At 42.8% G+C, this 21,767-nt stretch overlaps 1 protein-coding gene across 2 annotated transcripts in view; it reads left to right on the top strand.

Annotated features, from left to right (window-relative positions):
- LOC146804999 (arylsulfatase H-like) overlaps window positions 1-21,767 on the top strand; it is a 641,615-nt gene that overhangs the window by 501,747 nt on the left and 118,101 nt on the right. For both annotated transcript variants that reach the window (XM_085622143.1, XM_085622144.1), the window contains one exon: window positions 7,721-7,857. In XM_085622143.1, the coding sequence (XP_085478269.1) occupies window positions 7,721-7,857 (137 nt within the window). The remainder of the gene's footprint in view (window positions 1-7,720; window positions 7,858-21,767) is intronic.

Below are 21,767 nucleotides of genomic sequence, written 5' to 3'. Positions count from 1 at the left end.
CCTGGCCTCAGGCCCTGCTGCACCATTGACATCGGTGGCTCTCCTTCCTTGTCCATTTATCTTCCTTGCGGCTGTTTTTTGCCATGGGCTGTTCTTCTCTTGTTCCATTGCCTATGTTTTGCAAATGTGCTGATCATAAGGGATCTGAGTACCTCTTCGCCTTCCAGTGAGCTTATGATTCGGCCTTTTGGGGCTTTGGATCTGTGGGGATTGTTCAGTCTAATCTGAGGCAAGGTTTCTTCAAGGTCTGAATTTCCCAGATCTAGGGCACTGGTGGCATGGGCATTTAGGTGCTTTTCATGGTACATTCAGGCAAAGCTTGTGGGGGAGAGTCAAGCCTGCTTGCATGCAGCGTTATTTCTTTACCATCATGGTTCATTGTGCTCCTAGCCTTTCCTTGACAGACTGGATACCCTGGCCTCTCTTTGTGCCTGTACCTCAGCTCTCCTGTCTTGTCCCCACCTTTGTTTGGTCTTTTCTGGATTCAGTGGTGTTCTTATGCAAACTGGATTGGATTCTTCTTGTCTCCTGTGCCCAACTGCCAGTTGTGCATCCTACTCTGTCTGGTTTCCTATCCAGGGTAGTAGCATAGGTTCTAGCATTTGCTCATGGCTGTTAGGTGGCCTCCGGGTTCTCTCTTATGTTACTGGGCACCTGTTTTCCCAGAGGAACTCTTGCACCTCTATGTTCTTATGTTATATAAAGTTATGTGCATTTGAGATTAAGGCCAGGCTACAGTTCAAGAGATGCAAGCACAAGTGAAACATACGTCTAGCATTCTCCTGCTACACTCAAAGAATTAGAATTCCGCCCCAATCCAGATCCGCTAAAAATCACACCTCCTTCACTTCACGAGAGAGGTGAAGCTAAACCTTTAAAAAACACTTAGTACATACAAATCTAAGAGTATTCAAGATTTTTGAGTGTAGCAGGAGAAGGCCATATATATGTTCCACTTGTATCCCTTGAACTCTAGCCTGGCCTTGCTCAATGCTCCAGTTAAGGTCTAATGCTATCGATAGCCACTCGAAACAGTGGTAATGCAGGTGCACAGAGGGAGTTAGAGAAGTTCTATGTGTGTCATTATGATCCTGCTAAATGTTTGCAGACCATTGTTGAAGCAGTCTGTTGCAATACGGCATTCTTTAGTGTGTCAGCTGGACTTCAGGATGCCAGCGTCTAAAACACTATGGCCAGCACGATGATGAAATACCAGGGCTTGGAAAGTTGTGAGACTGCCATGTTTCATCTCCGCGAAACATTCTTGAACCTGCTCTTATTTGGTCTGTGTGGCAATGAGCCAAATTCCATCTCGGTGGGATTCAACATACCATTGACCTTCCACCTTCAGGCTTGGATTTGGAGCACTATATTGTTGTTTTCATTCTCTCTCACTCATTCAAGCAAACTTCCTGTTTCTTCTGGGCATGATTTTGCATCACACTGCATCAACTCCACAGCCATCTTTGTCCAAAACCACTGCATAAAGGCAACAGTGTGACTATTTAAGAAAACAAAGAGACTGGCCACCAACCCTTGCTAAATTCTTCCAATGTGATCTTGCTACCCCTAACTTCATCTTTGATTTATGGCAATTCTTGTTTGGCAAGAAATGTTTTATTATTATGTTAGTGCATGGATTCTCCCATTGAGGATTTAGGATTTCCATCTAAAAGCTAGCATTTAATAACAGACATTTGCAATGCAACAACTCTCGCCTTGGGACCTTATATGTATTTAGCTATGCAGCATATTAGCCTGGGTTCTGAAACATCTACTGTTCTTTAACATGGAGGGAAAGTAAGCACCAAACTGCGTGACACACAAGGTATGGGAACCCATGGAGAGAAATATTGCCTTTCAGCTCTGTTTTTAATATAAAATCAGGGACTTCAGTGGCCATATCACTGAAAATACAAGATTTGAAAAAAAATATTATTGTCTACGTGTGCTCGTGGAAGACAATTTCTATGGAGTGGAATCTAGAGAATGCTAAAGTGATTCTGGTATTTTACTGACCTCTGCTGGTCGTTTTCTATCAAGAAGGTTAAATAGAGGCAGTTGAACAGAAAAAAAAGTTCTTAAGCGGAAACAGACAATTCCTAGGGCTGATCTCCAGAGCCCACAAAGTACATACACATATAAGTATATACTAAAGTATATACCAGAGGTCTTGAATGCTCGACCTAAAAATTATAACTATCTTCAGGCTCTAGAGGAATCCAGTCATATTTGTGAAATATTGTCTGGATCTGCAGTTAGATGGAAATTTCATTCTGCACAATCAGAATTTGCAGTTATTCATGTACAACATTATAACAGGATTTATCCAGAAACAGCAACAAAAGGAAGACTGTCAGAAAGGTATACATCATTTGACTAAAAATGTCTCTAAGAATGTCTTTTAATCTCACTACTCTCTGAGCACCCTACCCTCAGAGCACTCACTTCACTCCATCAAACCCGCTCCGCTGCAACCAGGCTTCGTAGAACAGCTGGGTTGCATCTGGCAACTCAGCTGGGACCCCAATGATAAAGCATGCCACCAACTAGGTTGGTGGGTGAGGGGTCTTCTAAAAAATCCATTAGATGTTTGCTCTCTGCTACTAGCTAGGTGAGTCAACTCAAGTGGTACCGGTCTCTGCGGGTCCGTCCAAGTTGTTTTAATTATTACTTTGAGGATGAGGACGTACCCTCATCAACCCTTTTTTCCTCACTCTCCTGTTGTTTTCCTATAGGAATGTCCCCCAACAACAGTTGGTAGGTGCAGATTATGTTTCTTCACAAGTTAAATGTACAATCAGTTCACTCTTCACTCTTGTACTTACCCCTGTTGTTAAATTGGTTAGAAAACAGTCTTTAGTCCTCACATTCACCTCAGTGTGACTACAGCAGCTTGATCCAGCCACAGGTAGGGGTCCACAGTACACAAATGTGGCCCCAGTAGCATCCATCAGGGAGTTCAGGAATAGCTTGTGCCTTCACCAAGTGCTCTATCCTGGGCTGTTAGATGCAACTGGGGAAGATTTGGTGCTGCTATGTGGGCCCCCTTGGCAGTTGTATCTCATTTGTGGGCTGATACAGATGACCTGTGAAGCTGTTTCAGACCAACACTAGCCAAAGCACCCAGCAATGCAGAGGATACTCTGACATAGGATTGATGTACTCAGCAGGCAGTTGCAGCATGGCATGGGCTGATACACATGAGGAAAGATAGATTCAGAGGCAAATATTCTGATACGGAAGTCAGATGCAGGTCACCACAGGGAGACACATTTGGCAGGCAGTTGGAGGCCCAACATGAGCTGATATACATGGCATGGAAGGTGTAGTCCATCCTGGAATGCTGTACAGATGTACACAGTTTTTGTCAATTCTTGTTGGGTACCGCTGAGACAGGCCAGGAGACCGTCTGTAGCACAGGTCACTCCTGCTTCGCTATTGCAGGCAGTCCGGTTGTTTGGATAAGGAACATGCTTGGATTCTTCTCCTATCAGTGTCTCTTTCTTCTGGGACAGGTAGACTTCATCCCTCTTTCAACAGAAAGGCAGACTTCAAGGCACTATGCAGACCCTCAGCTCTTCCAGCAGAAAATGTAAACTCCAGGTGATTTCCCCTCTCCACTGGAAGACTGACTGTCCGGCAGGCAGCAACCATGGTAACTCCACAGTCCTTTGAGTACCTTATGGAGAACTCCCTTACGTGGTTATGAAGAACCTCGATCTCGAACAAATTGGACTGGTGTGAATCCTACTTTTATACATATTATCTAGACATGGGATATGGATCCACTGTTTAGATATCCATAACCACTTGGGGTGGTTCTCTTTGAGGTGTCCTGTTCAGCATGCTCTCCGGAAATAGCCTTCATGTAAAGTGTAAAGCTTATCAAAACAGGTGTCACTGGGGATTTCTTCAAACTGGACCATGCAGAATATGGGCACGGAGATTCATGATGTTTCTGCACCTGACTGTTATCTGCTTCCGTGAAGCATTATTCAGGGACACAAGAAATGGATAGGCCTGATTTCAAAGCTTCCTTTAGCAACAGAAACTGAAGTCCTGCCCTCCACTCCTAGCCTTTGCTAACATCCACAGGAATGCATAAACTAGACTTACATTGTCTGTGGAACCTGTCCTCATCCTCCATCTTGTGCCAGGCTTAATTGGAAGCATCCAAAATAGATCCCAATGGCTTCAGCAGTCAGACTCATACACACACAGAGCCATACTACAACATATTTACTACCAGCATAATATACAAGCGAATGCACTCAACAGTCACGTAGGGTGCCAGTGCAAAGTTCTGGGTTTCATGTAACAGCAAAACTTTACGCTAGAGGGGTCACAAGTATACATTTCCTTTGACACAGTTATAAGATCAGCAATCACTATACTGTCACCATTGCCTTATCTGCCATAACTAGGGCAAGGACAGTAGTTTCCTGTACACTATAACGGCACACGTGGTGCACTCCTCTAGGTCACAGGGTAGATCCTGGAACTCGCAAACTCAACAACACATCTAGGCTTCTGAGCACACACTAGACTAGCAGGACCAAATAAACAGTCTGTATAGCATGCAGGAGATATTGTGTCCTAACAACGAGGAAAGCCAAACATATGATAATTGTTATAATAATAATTTTTCATAACTTGAAGATAGAACGTAGAGGGAAAGATAAGAAGAAAAAATGAGAAAAGGGGTGAAAGATTACGTCATTCTAATACACAGCAATTCAGATACATATCATTAAACAGAATATTACGTTTTATCTTACCCATTGACAAACGTATACAATGCATATGAATGGCTGTCTATAAAAAGTATTTGCACAGTTAACCACTTAACATCGGTTCACATCCACCAAAAAAGCTTGTCAGTGAAGTGAAGGTGAACTGTTTGTCTACCTTTGTTATAAAGAAAATCCTTCTGGTGCCTGCAGCAGAAGGGTTTAAAATAAACATATTGCTGGAATGAGAGGGAAGAGTTTTTTCCCCGTAGATTGCTTCTTTTGAATCATTGTGATGCGTGCTGACGTCACACTGATAGTGAAACCAGTCGGCATCTTTAGGCGTCAACTGGTTTAACTTTGATCGGTGCCTGCAGCATTTCTCAGCTCCTTGAGCATTGATTCAAGTGGGAGAAGTACTGCTCGAAAGGAAATATTTTCATATTTCCAGTCTTGCTTCTTTCCAAATGATGCCCAAGCAGGAATCCACCCACTAAATGTTAAGGATAAAGATTGTAGTGGGGGGTCAACCCCCATGTGTATGGGCCAGTGTCCTCCACCATAAAAACAAAATTCAGTCTTTCTCCCTACCTTAGCGGACTAATGGGAGGTTAAAATCTACTCTGCTACTCCCAGGGTGTCAGGAAGCCCACTAAACACCAGGAATCAAAAAAAGAGGTGGAGAACTGTACCTATGCCACATAATGGGCCCTGCAGTTTTTTCGCCCCCACTGGGGTGATGACTGGAGGGTTTGCCCTGATCTGCCCCTCCAGTTGCACAACCTGCCAGGGATATATTTTTTTTAGTAAAGGGTGTGGGCATGGCCTGATGCCCGATGCGAGGGCAGTCCAACAGTTGTTCCACCCCTCTGGGGGTGATTGGTGGGGTTTATGCCCAATCTGCCCCACCAGGGGCAACATGGTTATAATTTCTTTAATAAAAGAACTGGGGGTTGGCCCCCCAGGCTTCAAGATATACCTCCATTCTAGAAAAACAGGCCCAGCTGTATTTCTGTCCAAAGTGGGGGAGCTTGGTGGGGTTTTCTCCCAATAAGCCCCTTTGAAGGTGGCCCAAAACCCACTAGACACCAGAGAAAATTTCTTTAAAAAAAGAGGGGATGGGGTCTGCCCATCCATGAATCGGGCTTATCCCAATCCAAGAAAAGGCCCAGCAGTCTTTCTGCCCACTGGAGGGAAGATTGGGGGTTTACTCCATTCATCCCCCTGAGGGGGGCAGAAGTACCAATAGACACAAGGTATATTTAAAAAAGAAAATGATGGGGAGGAGGCAGACTGCCCCTGACTTAGGCTGTGCACCCACCTCACAACGAGCCCAGCAATATTTCTGCCCCAACACCATTGTGGATCAGAAAGACTGCGCCACAATTGTATGTTTGAATTTATCAGGAGAAGTATGGGGACACTGGATGGTAGGAATAATGTGACTTACACCCTGATTCCAAAACTTTTCCTTGCAGAAATGTAGGAAAATGTGTGATTTTACCAAATGTTTGAGGTTTGCAGGGCATTTTAGGTAACAAAATGTGGCAGGATCCATGCAACTCATACCAATCGGGACTCCCCTGGGTGTGCAGTTTTCAGGAATGTCTCGGTTTGGTAGGTTTTCCTTCATGGCGGCAGAGCATGGGCCTAAATACCTCAGCCACCCACATCACCAAAATGGGTCAATCTTCAAGACCCACGACAGTATCATTTTTGTAGGGAGGAGTCTGGAAACATAGAAAAATAGAACATTTGTTATTATCAATTCAATGTATCTCAAGTTATGCTTTCTGAATGTAATCTAATGTGCAAATCTGAACTAATTTTGTAAAGTGTCCTCTGAAGCACGTTACTATGGATAACCGCAAGTTGTACAAATAACCAATATTCATAAAATCAGTATCTGGGGCGCATTTAAAAATGCCTAATTTTCCTTCATATCCATTTTCATTCCTTACATTCTACCTTATAAATTGAGGTATGGTCGGTACACAACAAAATATGTTTATGGGCTGCAGTTCAGTTGTTGACTCTTGGTATCACTTATTTTTCGACAACAATGTATTTTTCTGCAACCAGGAGATGTATGTAACGTTATACATGTTTGTAAATTGACCATAGGGGCAAAATATTACAGATGACAATGTTGTCATGGATTGCTATTTATTCTTACTTATTTTTATTTTTGGTGCAACAATTATATTCTTTGAAATAACAATAACCACGAGTAGTCAATATAAATGGCCCTTTGAAGAATTCAGAATTGAGTATATCTTTCAGACAGGTTTCCAAGTTCACTCATGAAATTCACACCCATTTCCCCCACAAATTGCAAGTCGGTAGAAAATACAAAAAGTTTGAAAATTGACTATAACTTAGAAAAATGCAAAGAATCACTGAAAAATAGTGGTTTTGTTTACAATGCGGGTGTTCCTGAAAGCTGCAAGATGCTGATCTTAGGCTAAGATCAGCATCTTTCAGCTTTAAGGGACAAGCATAGCACAGCAAAGCTTTTGATGATGCAATTTTTTCAAAACAATAATATGTGCTTTTTTGAACAGCACTATTCCCTTAATTTTGGGGGGAAAACTAATTTCAGGGGAATCCACAGACCCTGGGGCCTCCACAATCCCCATTCTGTGGGGAAAAGGACATACATTTTGCCACAGTAACTTTTGTTGAATACACGTTGTGAAGGCCTAAGCATTAAATACCACAAACATAACAAAAAGAGGAATCAGCAGCTAGGAGGTTAAGGCTGTCTAGAAACAACCCATTCCACAGGAACAAAGTAGCATTTCAACCTTAATTCTGACCATGCTAGTGTGCACTGCAAACAGGCAATCAGTAAATTATTAAACTGCTAGAAATGTTTTATTTTAGTATACCCATGAGATTTTTTTTTAACTGGAGAAAAGCTTACTTAAGGTTGTACACTAGTGAACATTTCCAGTGATAACAGTAAATACATTTTATTTTCTTAGAAACCAGAAAGGCCCTTTTCTGCTCCTTGTCTCATTTCTGCATGTCCACACCCCACTTGCTACCACTGAGACGTTTATTGGGACAAGTAAACATGGACTTTATGGAGACAATGTGGAGGAAATGGATTGGCTGCTTGGTAAGTTTTGCATTTACATGTTTTCGTAATCTCTGTTTAACAGTCAGTCACAGACAGCATTGTAAGCAATATAGAGTAGGCTTTGTGTCTACTCTTACAAAGATTGGCTAGCTGTCTTGTCTATTTCATTTCTCTGCTCCTGGTTCGTTGGCTTTACTCCATATTCTCGTCTTTGTACCACCCAAGGTAATTTTGTCATGTCCCATTGCATCTAGACACAATGTAGCGTCTAGCTCGGGAGAGTACAAAATACCATTCCAAGGATGCCACGCATATCGTCTGGTTTTGCCAATGTTTGCCCTCAATTTTATAAACATTTGCAACGCTAATAAAAATAGTGAAAAAACATTGTTAATGCAAGATTGATTGTCTTTGTCATTAGTTGATTTATGCTCGGAAACAATAGCTCTAAGTGCATGCGAATATCTCAGCATTAATATCTCTTGCAACAATAAATCCATTTGTAATATACATGCCTTCTATCACCCTCTGGGCAAAAACTCTTTGTTCATCAAACAAATCATGGAAATCATCACAATGGATGATCATCTTCAAGGGCCCCAGATCTTCATGGAAGACTTTAATCTACACTGGAATGAGATAAACAACCACTCAGTGAATAGCCTGAAGCCATTCCTATTAAACCATGAGCTGTCCCAAATTTGCAACAGCCCACCTCACAACAAGGGTGAGACTCTGGACCTTATAATATCAAAGACGGACACCATTTTCTTGGAGTCTAGTAGCTCCTGTGACTGGACAGACCATTATTGCATCACCTCCCTTATCAATTTAAAGGAGAAATCAAAGAAAGGCCAACCAAAGAAAATTAAACATTGGAAAAAGAATCTTCGTAACATAAACCACAATGAACTAACTACCGTTTGCAATAATACCTTGATTCCACAGACCAACATGGATGATGTCAATGACCTCATATCTTGATTCCACAGACCAACATGGATGATGTCAATGACCTCACAGACTTCTGCAATACTTCCATATTGGAAATCATGGACTCTTTCGCTCCCCTTCAACAAAAAAATATATCCAATAAAAACTCAAAGCCTTGCCCAATGACTCGAACACCAAAAGACACTATGTAAGAATAGCAGAAAGAGCTTGGAGATCTTCCCCATCCTTGGAACTTCTAAACGCTTAAGAAGAATGAGGAACACATGCAACAGAAGAATAAGACAAGTGAAAGCAATTTTAGAGCACAGCTTGACCAAGCAAGAAATAGGCCCAAAAAACTATTTGAAATAGTCAAGCAGCAATCAAGCAACACATCAAACCCGTTAGACTCCAAATCCAGCACCCTTCCTGGCTACTTTCTTCAAGAAAAAAACACAAAGATAGAGAACAAACTACAACTAGCAAACAAACTACTACCGGCTACCCCATTATGTTTCTCATACACCTCCCAGTATACAGAAGGGAATGAACTATAGTAGCATCCCTCCAAAAACAATGCCTCTTGGAACACCTTTTCCTCAATCAGCGAACATGACATGTACAACATTCTTTCTTCTTTAAACCCATCTAATCACTTTCCTGACCCTCTACTTCTGCTTATATTCAAAGAGATCAAAGCCTGTATTCTTCCCCTATGGACCAATATTGTACACGCCTCACTAAGTCAAGGCGCTATCCCTGACGGCCTAAAAGTAGGACAAGAAACCCCCACTTTAAAAAAACCCAAGACAGACTGCTCTGACCCTAATAACTTCCGACCCATCTCCAACATCCCTACTCTTGCAAAATGTGTCCAAAGCCAACTCTGCAATCACATAGACAACTATCAACTCCTTAATCAACACAAATCAGATTTCTGTCAAGATCACGGCACTGAATCTGCACTTACTCATATCGTGGATGACATACTAAAAATGCTGGATCTAAATGAATCATGCCTTCTGATACTGCTTGGTTTATCATCTGCCTTTGGCACGGTCAAACATGATAGTCTAATGAAACTACTGGAACAAAGGATGGGCATATCAGGGGTTGTATTTCAATAGTTTTGATTCATCCTAAACAGATCCCGAAGAGTCAAAATGAATCAATCTCTGTCTAAGCCCCATGCAATCACTCTTGGCGTTCCTCAAGGATCTGCTCTCTCACCCATTCTCTTCAACCTATTCTTGGAACCATCGGCAAACCACTTAAAATCTGTTAACATCCATTACCATATGTATGCTGATGAAAATCAGCTGTATCTCAAAATCGCCTCCCCAGAGGACGTTAAATCCCTCGATTCCATCATACAAAATACACATCTCTGGCTCACGGATAATCATCTCAAACTCAACGCTGCTCAAACAGAATTTCTTCTCATCTCTCCCGCGAATAACATCCCCAAGATTGATCTTTGGTAGAAACATCTTACAGCCCTCAAATGCTCGCCTCACATCATAGACTCTGCTAGATCCCTTTGTATTACATTAGACAAACATCTGAATCTGCAGGATCACATTAACGCCGCCACCAAAGGGGCGAACTGCCAACTGAGCATTCTGCAGAAACTTAAACCCTACCTTCCACATGAAGACCTAAAACTAGCGGTCCAAGTTCTGGTACTGCCCAGACTGGATTATGGTAGTGACACACTATGTGGCTTACCTCTATACAAACTGGCCCCTCTAAGAGCCTCCCTCAATGCAGCAGCCAGACTTGTTCTCGGAACAAAAAGAAACAAACACATCTCCCCGGCCCAAAAATCCTTAAACTGGCTACCACATGAAGCAAGAATCCAACTGAAAATTGCATGCATGTTGGCAGGTGATGGCCTGAAACCTGTAGAAGGATGCTTGTTTCCGGTCCAGGGAGGACCTGGCTTGGCAGTTCGGGCTGGACTGCTCCCACAAGGAACAGGGTTAAGACTGATTTGCATATGGCTGGGTCCAAACTGGGGTGGTGTGGTAAGCAAAAGAATGATGAATTTAAACCAGATCCTTGTGCCTGGGCGTGAATGTTTGTATTGTCCATCATTCCGTCCATCAATTGTTTCTTTTGCATATGTCGCCCTAATTGGGAAGGGTATGCCCAGACGTGGGTCCTGTGCTCACTACAACACTGGATTTAAGCTAGCCTGGCTGATGAATGGTGATGCCCTGAAACCGGTCCCAGGATGCTTGTTTCCGGTCCAGGGAGGACCTGGCTGGGCAGTTCGGGCTGTACTGATCCCACATAGAGCAGGGTCAAGATTGATTTGCATATGGCTGGGTCCAAACTGGGGTGGTGTGGTGAGCAAAGGAATGATGGATTTAACCTAGATCCTTGTGACTGGGGGAGAATGTTTGCATTGTCCAACATTCCGTCCATCAATTGTCTCTTTTGCAAACTTCCTCAAAATTGGCATTTTCAGAATTGTGACTTAAAATCTGACTTGATCATTAAAGAGGGTTTTACCAGTGACGGCCCGTGTAGGGCGTTTTACCGGGGCGGTGACGTGACGCAGAGGAGGGGCAGGGTGGGGGATTGCAAAATGCGGCAAACGGCCGATTTCAGGTAAGTTACGAAAAAAAATAATAAAACGAATTTCGTTGCGCGCACTGCATCGCATTTGGCGATGCAGCGCGAGCAACGAAATTCATTGCTCTGCGCCACGTCACCGCCCCGGAAAAACGCCCTACATGGGCCGTCACTGGGTTTTACATTAAATTTCTTTAGAGACCAAACTTGACATTCCTACTTGCTTCCAAATGAAAGTTATCACTTATTAAATGTAATAAGGCAACCCAATGTTATCCTATTGGAGAGGTAGGCCTTGCAGTTGTGAAAAACAAATGTAAGAGTTTTTCACTACCGGGATATGTAAAAGTTAAAAGTACATGTTCAATTTGTTAAACACACTGCACCCTGCTTAATGGGCTGTTTAGGGCCTTGCCTAGGGGTGACTTATATACATTGAAAAGGAAGGTGCTAAATCTGTTTCTTGCTTCAAGGGTAGAGCTGAGACATGTTTAAATGGCTACTTAAGTGGGTGACATGATGAGTGCTGCACACCCACTAGAAGAATGCAATTTACAGGCCCTGGGTATATGGAGTACCACTGTACTAGGGACTTGCATGTAAATTAATTGTGCCAATTGGGTGGAAAACAATTCACCTATGTTTAATTGCGAGAGCACAAGCACTGTAGCAGTGCTTAGCAGGGGTAAAGTGTGCAGTCCCAAAAGCCAACAAAAACTGGTTCGGAAAACAGGAGGATGAAGGCAAGAACTTTTGGGGATTCTACAGAGAGGGCCCAGTACAACAAAGACTGATTGGCTTTGACAGTATTTATTTGATTGGTTTACAATTTAAGGTTGCTCTTAGCTCCCTGCCTGCCTAACCTCTGAATGGGCCTACCTAAGTGGGTCAAGTAAGGTATCAAAATATTTGTTGCATTAAATCTGACGTTGAGTCAAGATGTATGTCATTTTTAAAGATATGCAACTTTTAGGAATTAACCACTCTGGGACCCAGCTGGTCCTGTGTCTATGCACAAGTCCTGGCCAAACAGACAGCTTTCTTCCCACCTCAAAAGACTTGTAAATGACTCCCAGGCTCAGGAAGAAAGGCTGTTGCTGCAGCTCCTTTCCTAGGAAGGCTGCAAGGGGTGTTAGCCCAAAAGGTGAGCTTCAAAGGATAGGTCGCCTTTGAAGGGTCGCCTGTGACAACACTCCCGGGTCAGGAAGCCTTTTGTTGGTATAGACAAGTTGGAGACAGGGCCAGAGAGGGAAAACCCATCCCCAAATCAGTTTTCTTGAGGGTGTGTAGCCCTTAGAGAGCCGCACCTCTGGGGTGGACTACTAAGGTCCTGACGGTCAAGAGAAGGTTCAGACATTTTGAGAATAGCAAGAATATGCACTCTAGGATTGCCAAATACCACACACCACAGGAACATTTTCACCAAATAGGAGGGAACCTCCTAGCCAATTGGCTAGTGACTGTGGGACCGATTCACAGAACTAACTTAAGACAAAATCCTAAACTTACTACCATTTTGGTATTCACAGAAGGCACTTACTCATTTTGGTATTCACAGAAGGCACTTACTCATTTCGGTATTCACAGAAGTTAGGAATCTTGGGCTCGATTCACAGAACTAACTTAAGACAAAATCCTAAACTTACTACCTTTTTGGTATTCACAGAAGGTACTTACTCATTTTGGTATTCACAGAAGTTAGGAGTCCTAACTTTAGGACTCCTAAATGCCTTCTGTGAATACCGAAAGTCTTAAAATTAGGATTTTTCTCAGTTTAGTAGTAGTATAGTTAAGACTCCTAACTTTAGGACTCCTAAATGCCTTCTGTGAATGCCAAAAGCCTTAAAATTAGGATTTTTCTCAGTTTAGTAGTAGTATAGTTAGGACTCCTAACTTTAGGACTCCTAAATGCCTTCTGTGCATACCGAAAGTTTTAAAATTAGGATTTTTCTCAATTTAGTTGTAGTAAAGTTAGGACTCCTAACTTTAGGACTCCTAAATGCCTTCTGTGAATACCGAAAGCCTTACAATTAGGATTTTTCTCAGTTTAGTAGTAGTAAAGTTAGGAGTCCTAACTTTAGGACTCCCAAACTGAGAAAAATCCAAATTTTAAGACTTTCGGTATTCACAGAAGGCATTTAGGAGTCCTAAAGTTAGGACTCCTAACTACTGTGAATACCGAAGTGAGTAAGTGTCTTCTGTGAATACCAAAATGAGTAAATGCCTTCTGTGAATACGAAAATGGTAGTAAGTTTAGGATTTTGTCTTAAGTTTGTTCTGTGAATTGGGCCCCTTAACTTTAGGAGTCCTAAATGCCTTCTGTGAGTACCGAAAGTCTTAAAGTTAGGATTTTTCTAAGTTTAGGAGTAGTAAAGTTAGGACTCTATTGGCTTTAATTGATGGAATCATTTGAACCTTCCTGATGACACAGATGTATTCTTTTTGAGAGGTATTATAATGGAGCTATCAGCTGAGCTGTGAAGTGTGTCCATTTAAAAGACAGTTTAAAAAAAAATTATGGTTTCCGATGATTCACATTTATTGTTTTTGAGAGGTATTGTAAGAAAGCTACCAGCTAAGTTGTGAAGTGTGAGCTATTAAAAGACAGTTGTAAAATAAAATATGCACTTTGTACAGTTTGGGTATTACTTAAATCCATATTTTGGAAGCACTTTTTGTTTATCTTAAACCTTTTTGCGCATTTTGTAGCAGCCTATCTTATACTATGTGTAATGCAAGTTTAAAATAAGGACTTACATACAGCAGCCTTTTTAGTACATCCTCATTCCTCACTCCTAATCCCTACTTCTCATCCCTATTTCTCATCCATGATCCATATTTCTCATCCCTGCTTCTTATCCATCATCATTACTTCTCATCCCCGCTTCTTATCCATCATCCCTACTTCTCATCCCTGCTTCTCATTTCTACTTCTCATCCATCAACCCTACTTTTCGTCCATCATATCTGCTTCTCATCCCAACTTCTCACCCATCATCCCTACTTCTCACCCATCATCCCTACTTCTCACCCCTTCCTCTCATCCATCATCCCTACTCCCCATCCATCATCCCTTCTTCTCATCCATCATCCCTACTTTTCATCCATCACCCCTGCTTCTCATCCCTACATCTCATCCATCATCCCTACTTCTCATCCATAATCCATACTTTTCATCAATCATCCCTACTTCTCATCCATCATCCCTACTTCTCATGCATCATCCTTCTTCTCTTGCATCCTACACAATCTCTACATCTCACCCATCATTTAGCATCCCTCCTTCTCTTCCATCGTGTCTACTTCTCATCTATTGTCCTTACTTCTCATTCATCATCCATACTTCTCATCCATCATTCATCGCCCTTAATAATTATCCCTACGTCTCATGAATTTTCCATCATCCCTGCTTCTTATCCATCATTCCTACATTTCATCCCTACTATTCATACTTCATCCATCACTCATCAAAGCCACTTCTCATTCATCAACCCTACTTCTCATTCATACGTCTTATCCATATTCCTTACTTCTCACCCATCATCCATAGTTCTCACCCCTACTTCTCATCCATCAACCCTACTTCTCATTCCTCATGCCTTAGTCATACCAACACACTTTCAAGGTTGTGAAACACACCTTCAAGCTGATTGGATGGCAACAGCCAGTCAAAGTTAAGAGAGAGGGCTGCATTCTATTGATCTAATAGGTATACAAAACAGTGATAGATGGAAGGCTTGAATTAATCTCAGCCACTGGTAATTACTCGAGATAGCATCCCAATCCATAGCTTTTTTGCACACCAGGCCACCTCAGTTTAACCCCAGTTTTATAGAAATACGCCTTGACCCTACTCACATAGGAACTGTCCAGTGCGAACTGCCAAGCCTGGATCTCCGTGAACAGGATCAAAATGCAAAATAACGACAGATTGTGATGCGGCCCCAGTAATTGCCAGTGGCTGAGATTAATTCAAGCATTCCATCCATCACTTTTTCTGTACTTTGGTTTGTCGCCCTAAGTGGGACAGGAATGCCCAGACGTGGGTCTTGTGTACTCTGTGTCACTGGAACCGAGCTGCACCAGGCTGATGAACCCATATCTAGGGGGAATCAGTCCAGGGTTGCTTGTGTTCCGGCTCAGGGAGGACCTGGCTTACATTAACTCCAGAAGATTGTTCCTGTAAGTCGCTGCTAAGTACCTGTATGCAGTATAAGTGTTTTTCCCTCAGGATGGCATTACCGCATTAGAGACAATACAAGTTACTTACCTGTTTTCTTTTTAAAAGTATTTACACAATAACTTGGTATGTAAAAATATATACAAATATGAGTTATTTTTCTACATTGGTGTGGATCTCCTTATTGAGTGTGTGTGCATCATTTATTGACTGTGTGTACAAATGTCTAAGGGGCCGATTACGATGGCGGGAGGATCGCCACCGCCGGTCCGGTGGTGAGAACCGCTGGGCGGGCAGTGGCGATCCGCCTGCTATCAACCTGAATATTCCCACTGCCAAATTAGGATGGCGGTGGGAATGGGAATGATACCGCGGTGGACGGAAAGACTGTCTGCCGTGGTCCCGCAAGGCGGTCCATTTCCACCCGCCTTGCGGGACACGGTACAATGGGGCAATGACAGCGGTGCCTTGCAGCACCACCGTGGGCATTACGATGCCTGTCTTTTTCGGCAGAGATCCCGCCACAAAAAGACAGGCGGTGAATGCCTTCAGGGGCCCGTTGCGGCCCCCGAGGAAGGTGGGGGGGTTGCACGTGGGGGTACCTATAGTACCCCCCTGCATTTGCATGTACAAGGTGGCAGGCACCGCAGGGTGCCTGTCACGTTGTACATTCAAATGCACAACATGTATTTTGACATTGCGGCGGGTGCTGCTTGCAGCACCGCCCGCCGCAATGTAAAAATATGGGATGCGCCCGCCAGTGTGGCGGGCGCATCGTAATTGATATAGGTGCGGCGGCCCCTTTTGCCAATGCAAAAGCCCGCCTGCCATCGTAATCGACCCCTAAGACTCCTCTTTGAGAAGCCTAAGGCTCCTAGACCACACTTTCACAAAAAGACCACCTTGGGATTGTTAAATCTGGCCCAAACTGTTTAGAAGCTTTAAGCATAGCCAAACAATAGCACCAAATCAGGCATAAACTGCAGGGACTCTTTTGGCTCTATTTTATTTTTGGGGGATTTGTAAAATACCGTTAGAGAATGATCTCAAACCACTTTGTGTTTTTTATTTATGATGAATCTCACTGACTTTGAATTCATCAAAGAAAGGTCTTCACTAAAGTACAAGCTGTTTATAAACTAGTGGCTCCTATTGCTTCTGGGAAGACGGCGGGCTCAGGGATGCGTGTTTTGAGTTGCAGACTCCAGTTATGATCTTGCTATCTCTATCACCAATACAATGCAACAGATTCCGAGTTGAATGGATTTTAACTGGGATAACAATTCTTTTTTTTACATTTCCGGTAACATTCTCATTCGGCACAGTATTTATTGAAGGAAAGAACCATGTGATATGAGCGCTGAACCAACTATATCATTTTGTAAATCGTATTTTGGACTTGCATCGTACTTGCACCATGTTGCGTGGTGCAAGAGTGACGCAACTCTTTTCATAAATATGCCCTTGTGTTCATTAGAGCCACTTGCTGCTACTGTCAATTCATTTTGCGCAAGTGTAGCATGAAAGCGACAAACTTGCAGTGCATGAGAAATAATACAATTCATGTATCCTTCAATGCCTTGTGAAGCGAGGCAGGAGGCCTTAAAATCATGGGTAGCCACTCTGTTTCTGTTAGGGAGGAATGTTGGAAGGGAAGAATGTCGGCAGCCAAAACAAGTCAGAGACCCCTCTGTAGTGATGGCATCTGGGTCGTCCTCCATGCGCTAGTCACCTTGTTGAATGCTCCAAGATGCAATGGAATGTTTGGGAGTTGCATGTGAAGTAAGCAGATTCACTAAAAGAGATATTGTCATTTATTGGCCATCCGACGACCATGGTGCAGGATGCCTGTGTTGCAAGCAGGATTGTTTATGTGCAGAAGGATCGCCTTTCTGTACAAAAACAATTCTGTGAGGCATATTTCTGTTTCCATGGGATATGTGCTGCAGAATGCAGCACACATTAGAAAGAGTAAGATACAAATGTTGTGTTGTATGCTTATGAGCTCGAGGACTCTAGTGGTCCTCGGGGGACTCCTTAAAAGGATTATGTAATTGATTGGGAGATATCTGGGTGTGTCTGCGTGTGGTCAATAAAGTTTATGACGCAGCACGTTCAGTTAACGGTTGCATGCAGTTGAAGAAAGACGTGCAAACAAGAGCTCCATGTGTGGCATGGTTCTTTGCATGCTCCCTGGCTGGGAAGGACCCTATGACTGTAGACAAGATAGGGAATATCTGCATTGAAATAGCAGACTGCTCTTCTTGATAGTTTGCTGTGGTCCAGAAAACTGATGGTACGTGCCGTGTGTGTCCCAAGAAGCAGCCTAAGGGTGGCATTTCTGGAGTCAAAGCGCCACTCCAGCTCTCACAAGGTCCTTGTAAGGAGGTTAAGGCCATACAGAAGAGCACAATTGGAAGGCTCACCAGAACTCAGTGGTAAGGCTGAAAGAAGAAATACTGCGCCACTGAGTAACACAGAGCCATCATGGACGCAAAGCGGAAAACGCTAAAGGCAGTGACAACCAGGTACCATGCATAAAGTTGAGAGGGGTGATACTCCGGTACTAAATCAGTACTCACCATCAAGAAAGAAGATGGTTCCCTATGACCTCCAATCGAGCGTGGTGACCCAAATGCAAGCACAGGGGTTGTGTTTGCTGAAGGTACGAATTGCTTGGTGCAGCGAACACTGTGTGAACAGCATTCATTAAGCCAAAAGTGTCCGAAAGAAGCGCCAAATACAGTGCAGCTGCTTTTCTGAAATCACCACCGCTGTTTGATACCGCAAATACCAGACTATTTGCACCGGATGGACTTCCTTGATTGAAACGTTTGATGATTTCCTAGACTCTCTAGAAGAAGTGGATGACAAAAAGATCATCAAATACTTAAAGAACCTAGAAGGTGATGGATTAAAAGGAGTAGTAGGGAAAATGTCCCAAGCTGATGAAGTATCATACGGTCAAATCAAGAAGACGTTGGAGGCCAAGTTCAATCCAATGTCGAATGCCGATTATGAAAGATACGTGTTCAACCAAGTGAGACAACAACCAGGTGAGATGAAGGATGAGTTCGTTGTCAGACTTGACATGCTCTTTAAGCACTAGAAAATCAGTGAGTTCAATGAAGACGAAGCCATGCATCTGAGAGTCATTGATGATTGCTTGTCTGATTCATTCAAAAGACGCATGCTACAAGAAACACTCAGTTCAGGGAAAGTTCTCATGACTGCGAGAGCAGAGAAACAGGCAGATTGAGGAGCTGCTGACATGAAGGCTGGAGTTGCTCAGAGTGAATCAGTGTTGAGCATGAAAAGTATTCAAAAACACAAAAGAGAGGTCCATAAGGTGATGTCTCTGAAGGAAAAGAAGTTGTGCTTCCACTATGGATTCTCCTTTCCACATGACAGCAAATGTCCCGCAATTGAAAGGAAGTGCAAAGGCTGCGGGAAGGAAAACCATTTCATAACTGTCTGTCAAGCAAAAGAGAAACAAAGTGCATCACAATGAGTAGAGAATATAGCTGCCCAGAAAGCTCCAGAAACGCTCTAGCCACTCCCACAAGGTGTACAGACATAATATCTGCACCGCCCGCCACAATACTGTGGCTGCATTTGCATGCACAACGTGGCAGGCACCGCACAGTGCCTGCCATATTGTGCATTTGCATGCACAACATGGCAGGCACCGCACAGTGCCTGCCATGTTGTGCATGCAAATGCAGGGGGGTACCATAGGTACCCCCCATGTGTACACCCCACCCACCAAACATTCTGGGGGCCCGCAACAGGCCCCCAACTGCGAACACCACATGCCTTCGTTACCGCCACGGAAAGGCTGCTTCCCGCCTGCATAGTAATATGGATGGCGGTGTCTTGCAGACACCACCACCATATTCAACCCTTTTCCGTCTGGCCGACCTGTCAACCGGGTGGAAAAGCGGTGGACGGTCTTCCCATCCGCCGCGGTACCCCCCGCCATCATAATATGGCGGAGGGGAAATGGGAGGCGGGCGGGAGATAATGTTGGGCAGATCGCCACCGCCATTCGGGCAGTGGCGATCTGCCCGACATTATAAGGGACCCCTTAGTACCTTTCTGCTTTGTTGCAAAGGTATGTCAGATTAAAGCCTGAGTGACGAAGTGGAAGTACAAATGGGCACATGGGTCTGCAGAAGTGCATATATCTCACTGAAAGTTCAGACTACATGTGTTACCTTTTGAGCACATAGTACCCTGCCCTATGGCCTAGCTTCTGGTCACCTTAGTGGTTAATTCTATGTGGTTCAAGAGCAGTTTATGTCTTCTGTAGGACTATTAAATATGAAGGTTGACCTAGCAGTAAAACTGTATCCAAGGGGTCAAGTATAGCAGGTCAGAGACATGATCCAAGCACTACATCTCTGCGTGGTAGACTTGAAAGTGTCAGTTCTTTAACCTTTAACAGATGTCTGAATTAGTGTCTCGGTTCGTATGTGGGGGCTATGATTGCATGTCTATGTAAGTTTGTTAGTAAATGACTGCCTCTCTTTCTGAAATGTATGCTTCTCTAAATGTGTCTGTAAAGGGCTACATGCATTGCCTTTTGGGTGTGTTAGTGAGTATTGAGTTATTTAAGTGTGTGTCCAACTGCCTCCATTAGCGCAAGGTACATATTAGTTGTGCCTGTATGGGTATTTTAGTGTCTGTCTGCTTTTCTACTTAGGTATGTGAGATTAAAGTATGGGTGGCAGGGTAGATGTATAATTGGGCTCAAAGGTCTCCAGAACTGCATATAGCACAGTAAATCTTCAGAGTACATGTTACCTTTTAAACATACAGCATAGCTCTCTAAAAATGTATGTATATATCTGAGTGAATATCTCACTGTCTCTATTAGGAAGTACAAATGTATATAGGTATCTGTACAACTGTCTTACACACTGCTGCATATATGACACATTTGTGAGTAAGTTAGTGAATGTATAACTCTATCTGTTCAGCTGTCACTGGGTAAGAGATATATGCTTAGGAAACATATCTATTTCATCTGGTTAATGGGTGGTGTAGTGTATGTAGTGCTTGCAATAAGAGTGTGTGCATGCATGACTTACTCAACCAAACTGAAAACAACAACTTTCACTTTTTGTAAGTACAAAAGACCATGCTTTATGGCATATCTACAGCATATCTGATAGGTCAATTAGCTGTTCTAAAAAAAGCATTCAGCTCGTCACTAAGAGATGTTACATGCAAAGTGAAGCTCGTAGTCAGACTCTACATTGGCGGTCTGCACTGGTAAACCTGAGCTGTGCTTAAACAGTGTATGTTTAAATATGCCGAGCAGCCTCATACTACACATCTTACTTAGTGCAAGTTTAAAGAACATATCTCATCATCTAAGCATATATAAGCCTGCCTTATAATTTTGAAAAAGCTACGTTAAAGAATATCTATGGGATACGTTAGCAAGTTTCACAAGTTCATAATTCATAAGCAGCTACAGTACATTTTTTTTCTGTTTCATTTCTGAGTGTTCTTGTCCTCTTTTACAAAGGAATAAACAGGGCTACAAGTTCCAGAATGCAAAGAGAAACATATATCTCTACCCATTACAGAATGATTGGCAAGAAAATCCCTTGCCAACTATTGTCTTTAATGATTTAACAGACCGTACCAGCTGAACACATGATGTAAGAACTCATTGTGCACTACAAATATTATTTTTTTAATAAATCATTATTTTAATACACAATATTTAAAAACATATTGAAAAATCTGGTATCATACATTTCAGTGCATACATAATTTGATATCATGATATGATTTACAAAAGTACATAGTGCTTGAGGAAAGAAAAGGGAAAACAAATGAACAAAGTGGCTGGTTAATGTATTGTCTTCATGTTGTATGATACCCGATTTTCCAATATGTAAAATAGTGAATATTTAAAAAAAAAATGTATTTGTAGTGCACACGGAGTTCTTACATCATGTGTTCAGCTGGTATGGTATGTTAAATCGTAAGAAACCGATAGTTGTCTAGAGATTTTCTTGCCAATTATGTATTTGCCCTGCCCTAGGAAGCTAGAATATTAGCAGGGGGTCCTTGTTATGTACTCTGATTTAACCATTTCAGTACAGTGATTTCTACCATTTAGAGAATGGAGTAATGCAGCAGAAGGGAATATAAAGCCCCCATGGCAACACATTGTGAACTAATTTCACAGACACATAGGGGCCGATTCCGATCCGGGTTGGAAGGGCACCAAACACGA

The sequence above is a fragment of the Triturus cristatus genome, chromosome 8, assembly GCF_964204655.1.
Source record: "Triturus cristatus chromosome 8, aTriCri1.1, whole genome shotgun sequence".
NCBI lineage: Eukaryota > Metazoa > Chordata > Amphibia > Caudata > Salamandridae > Triturus > Triturus cristatus.
This window is presented reverse-complemented; position numbering and strand designations above follow the sequence as displayed.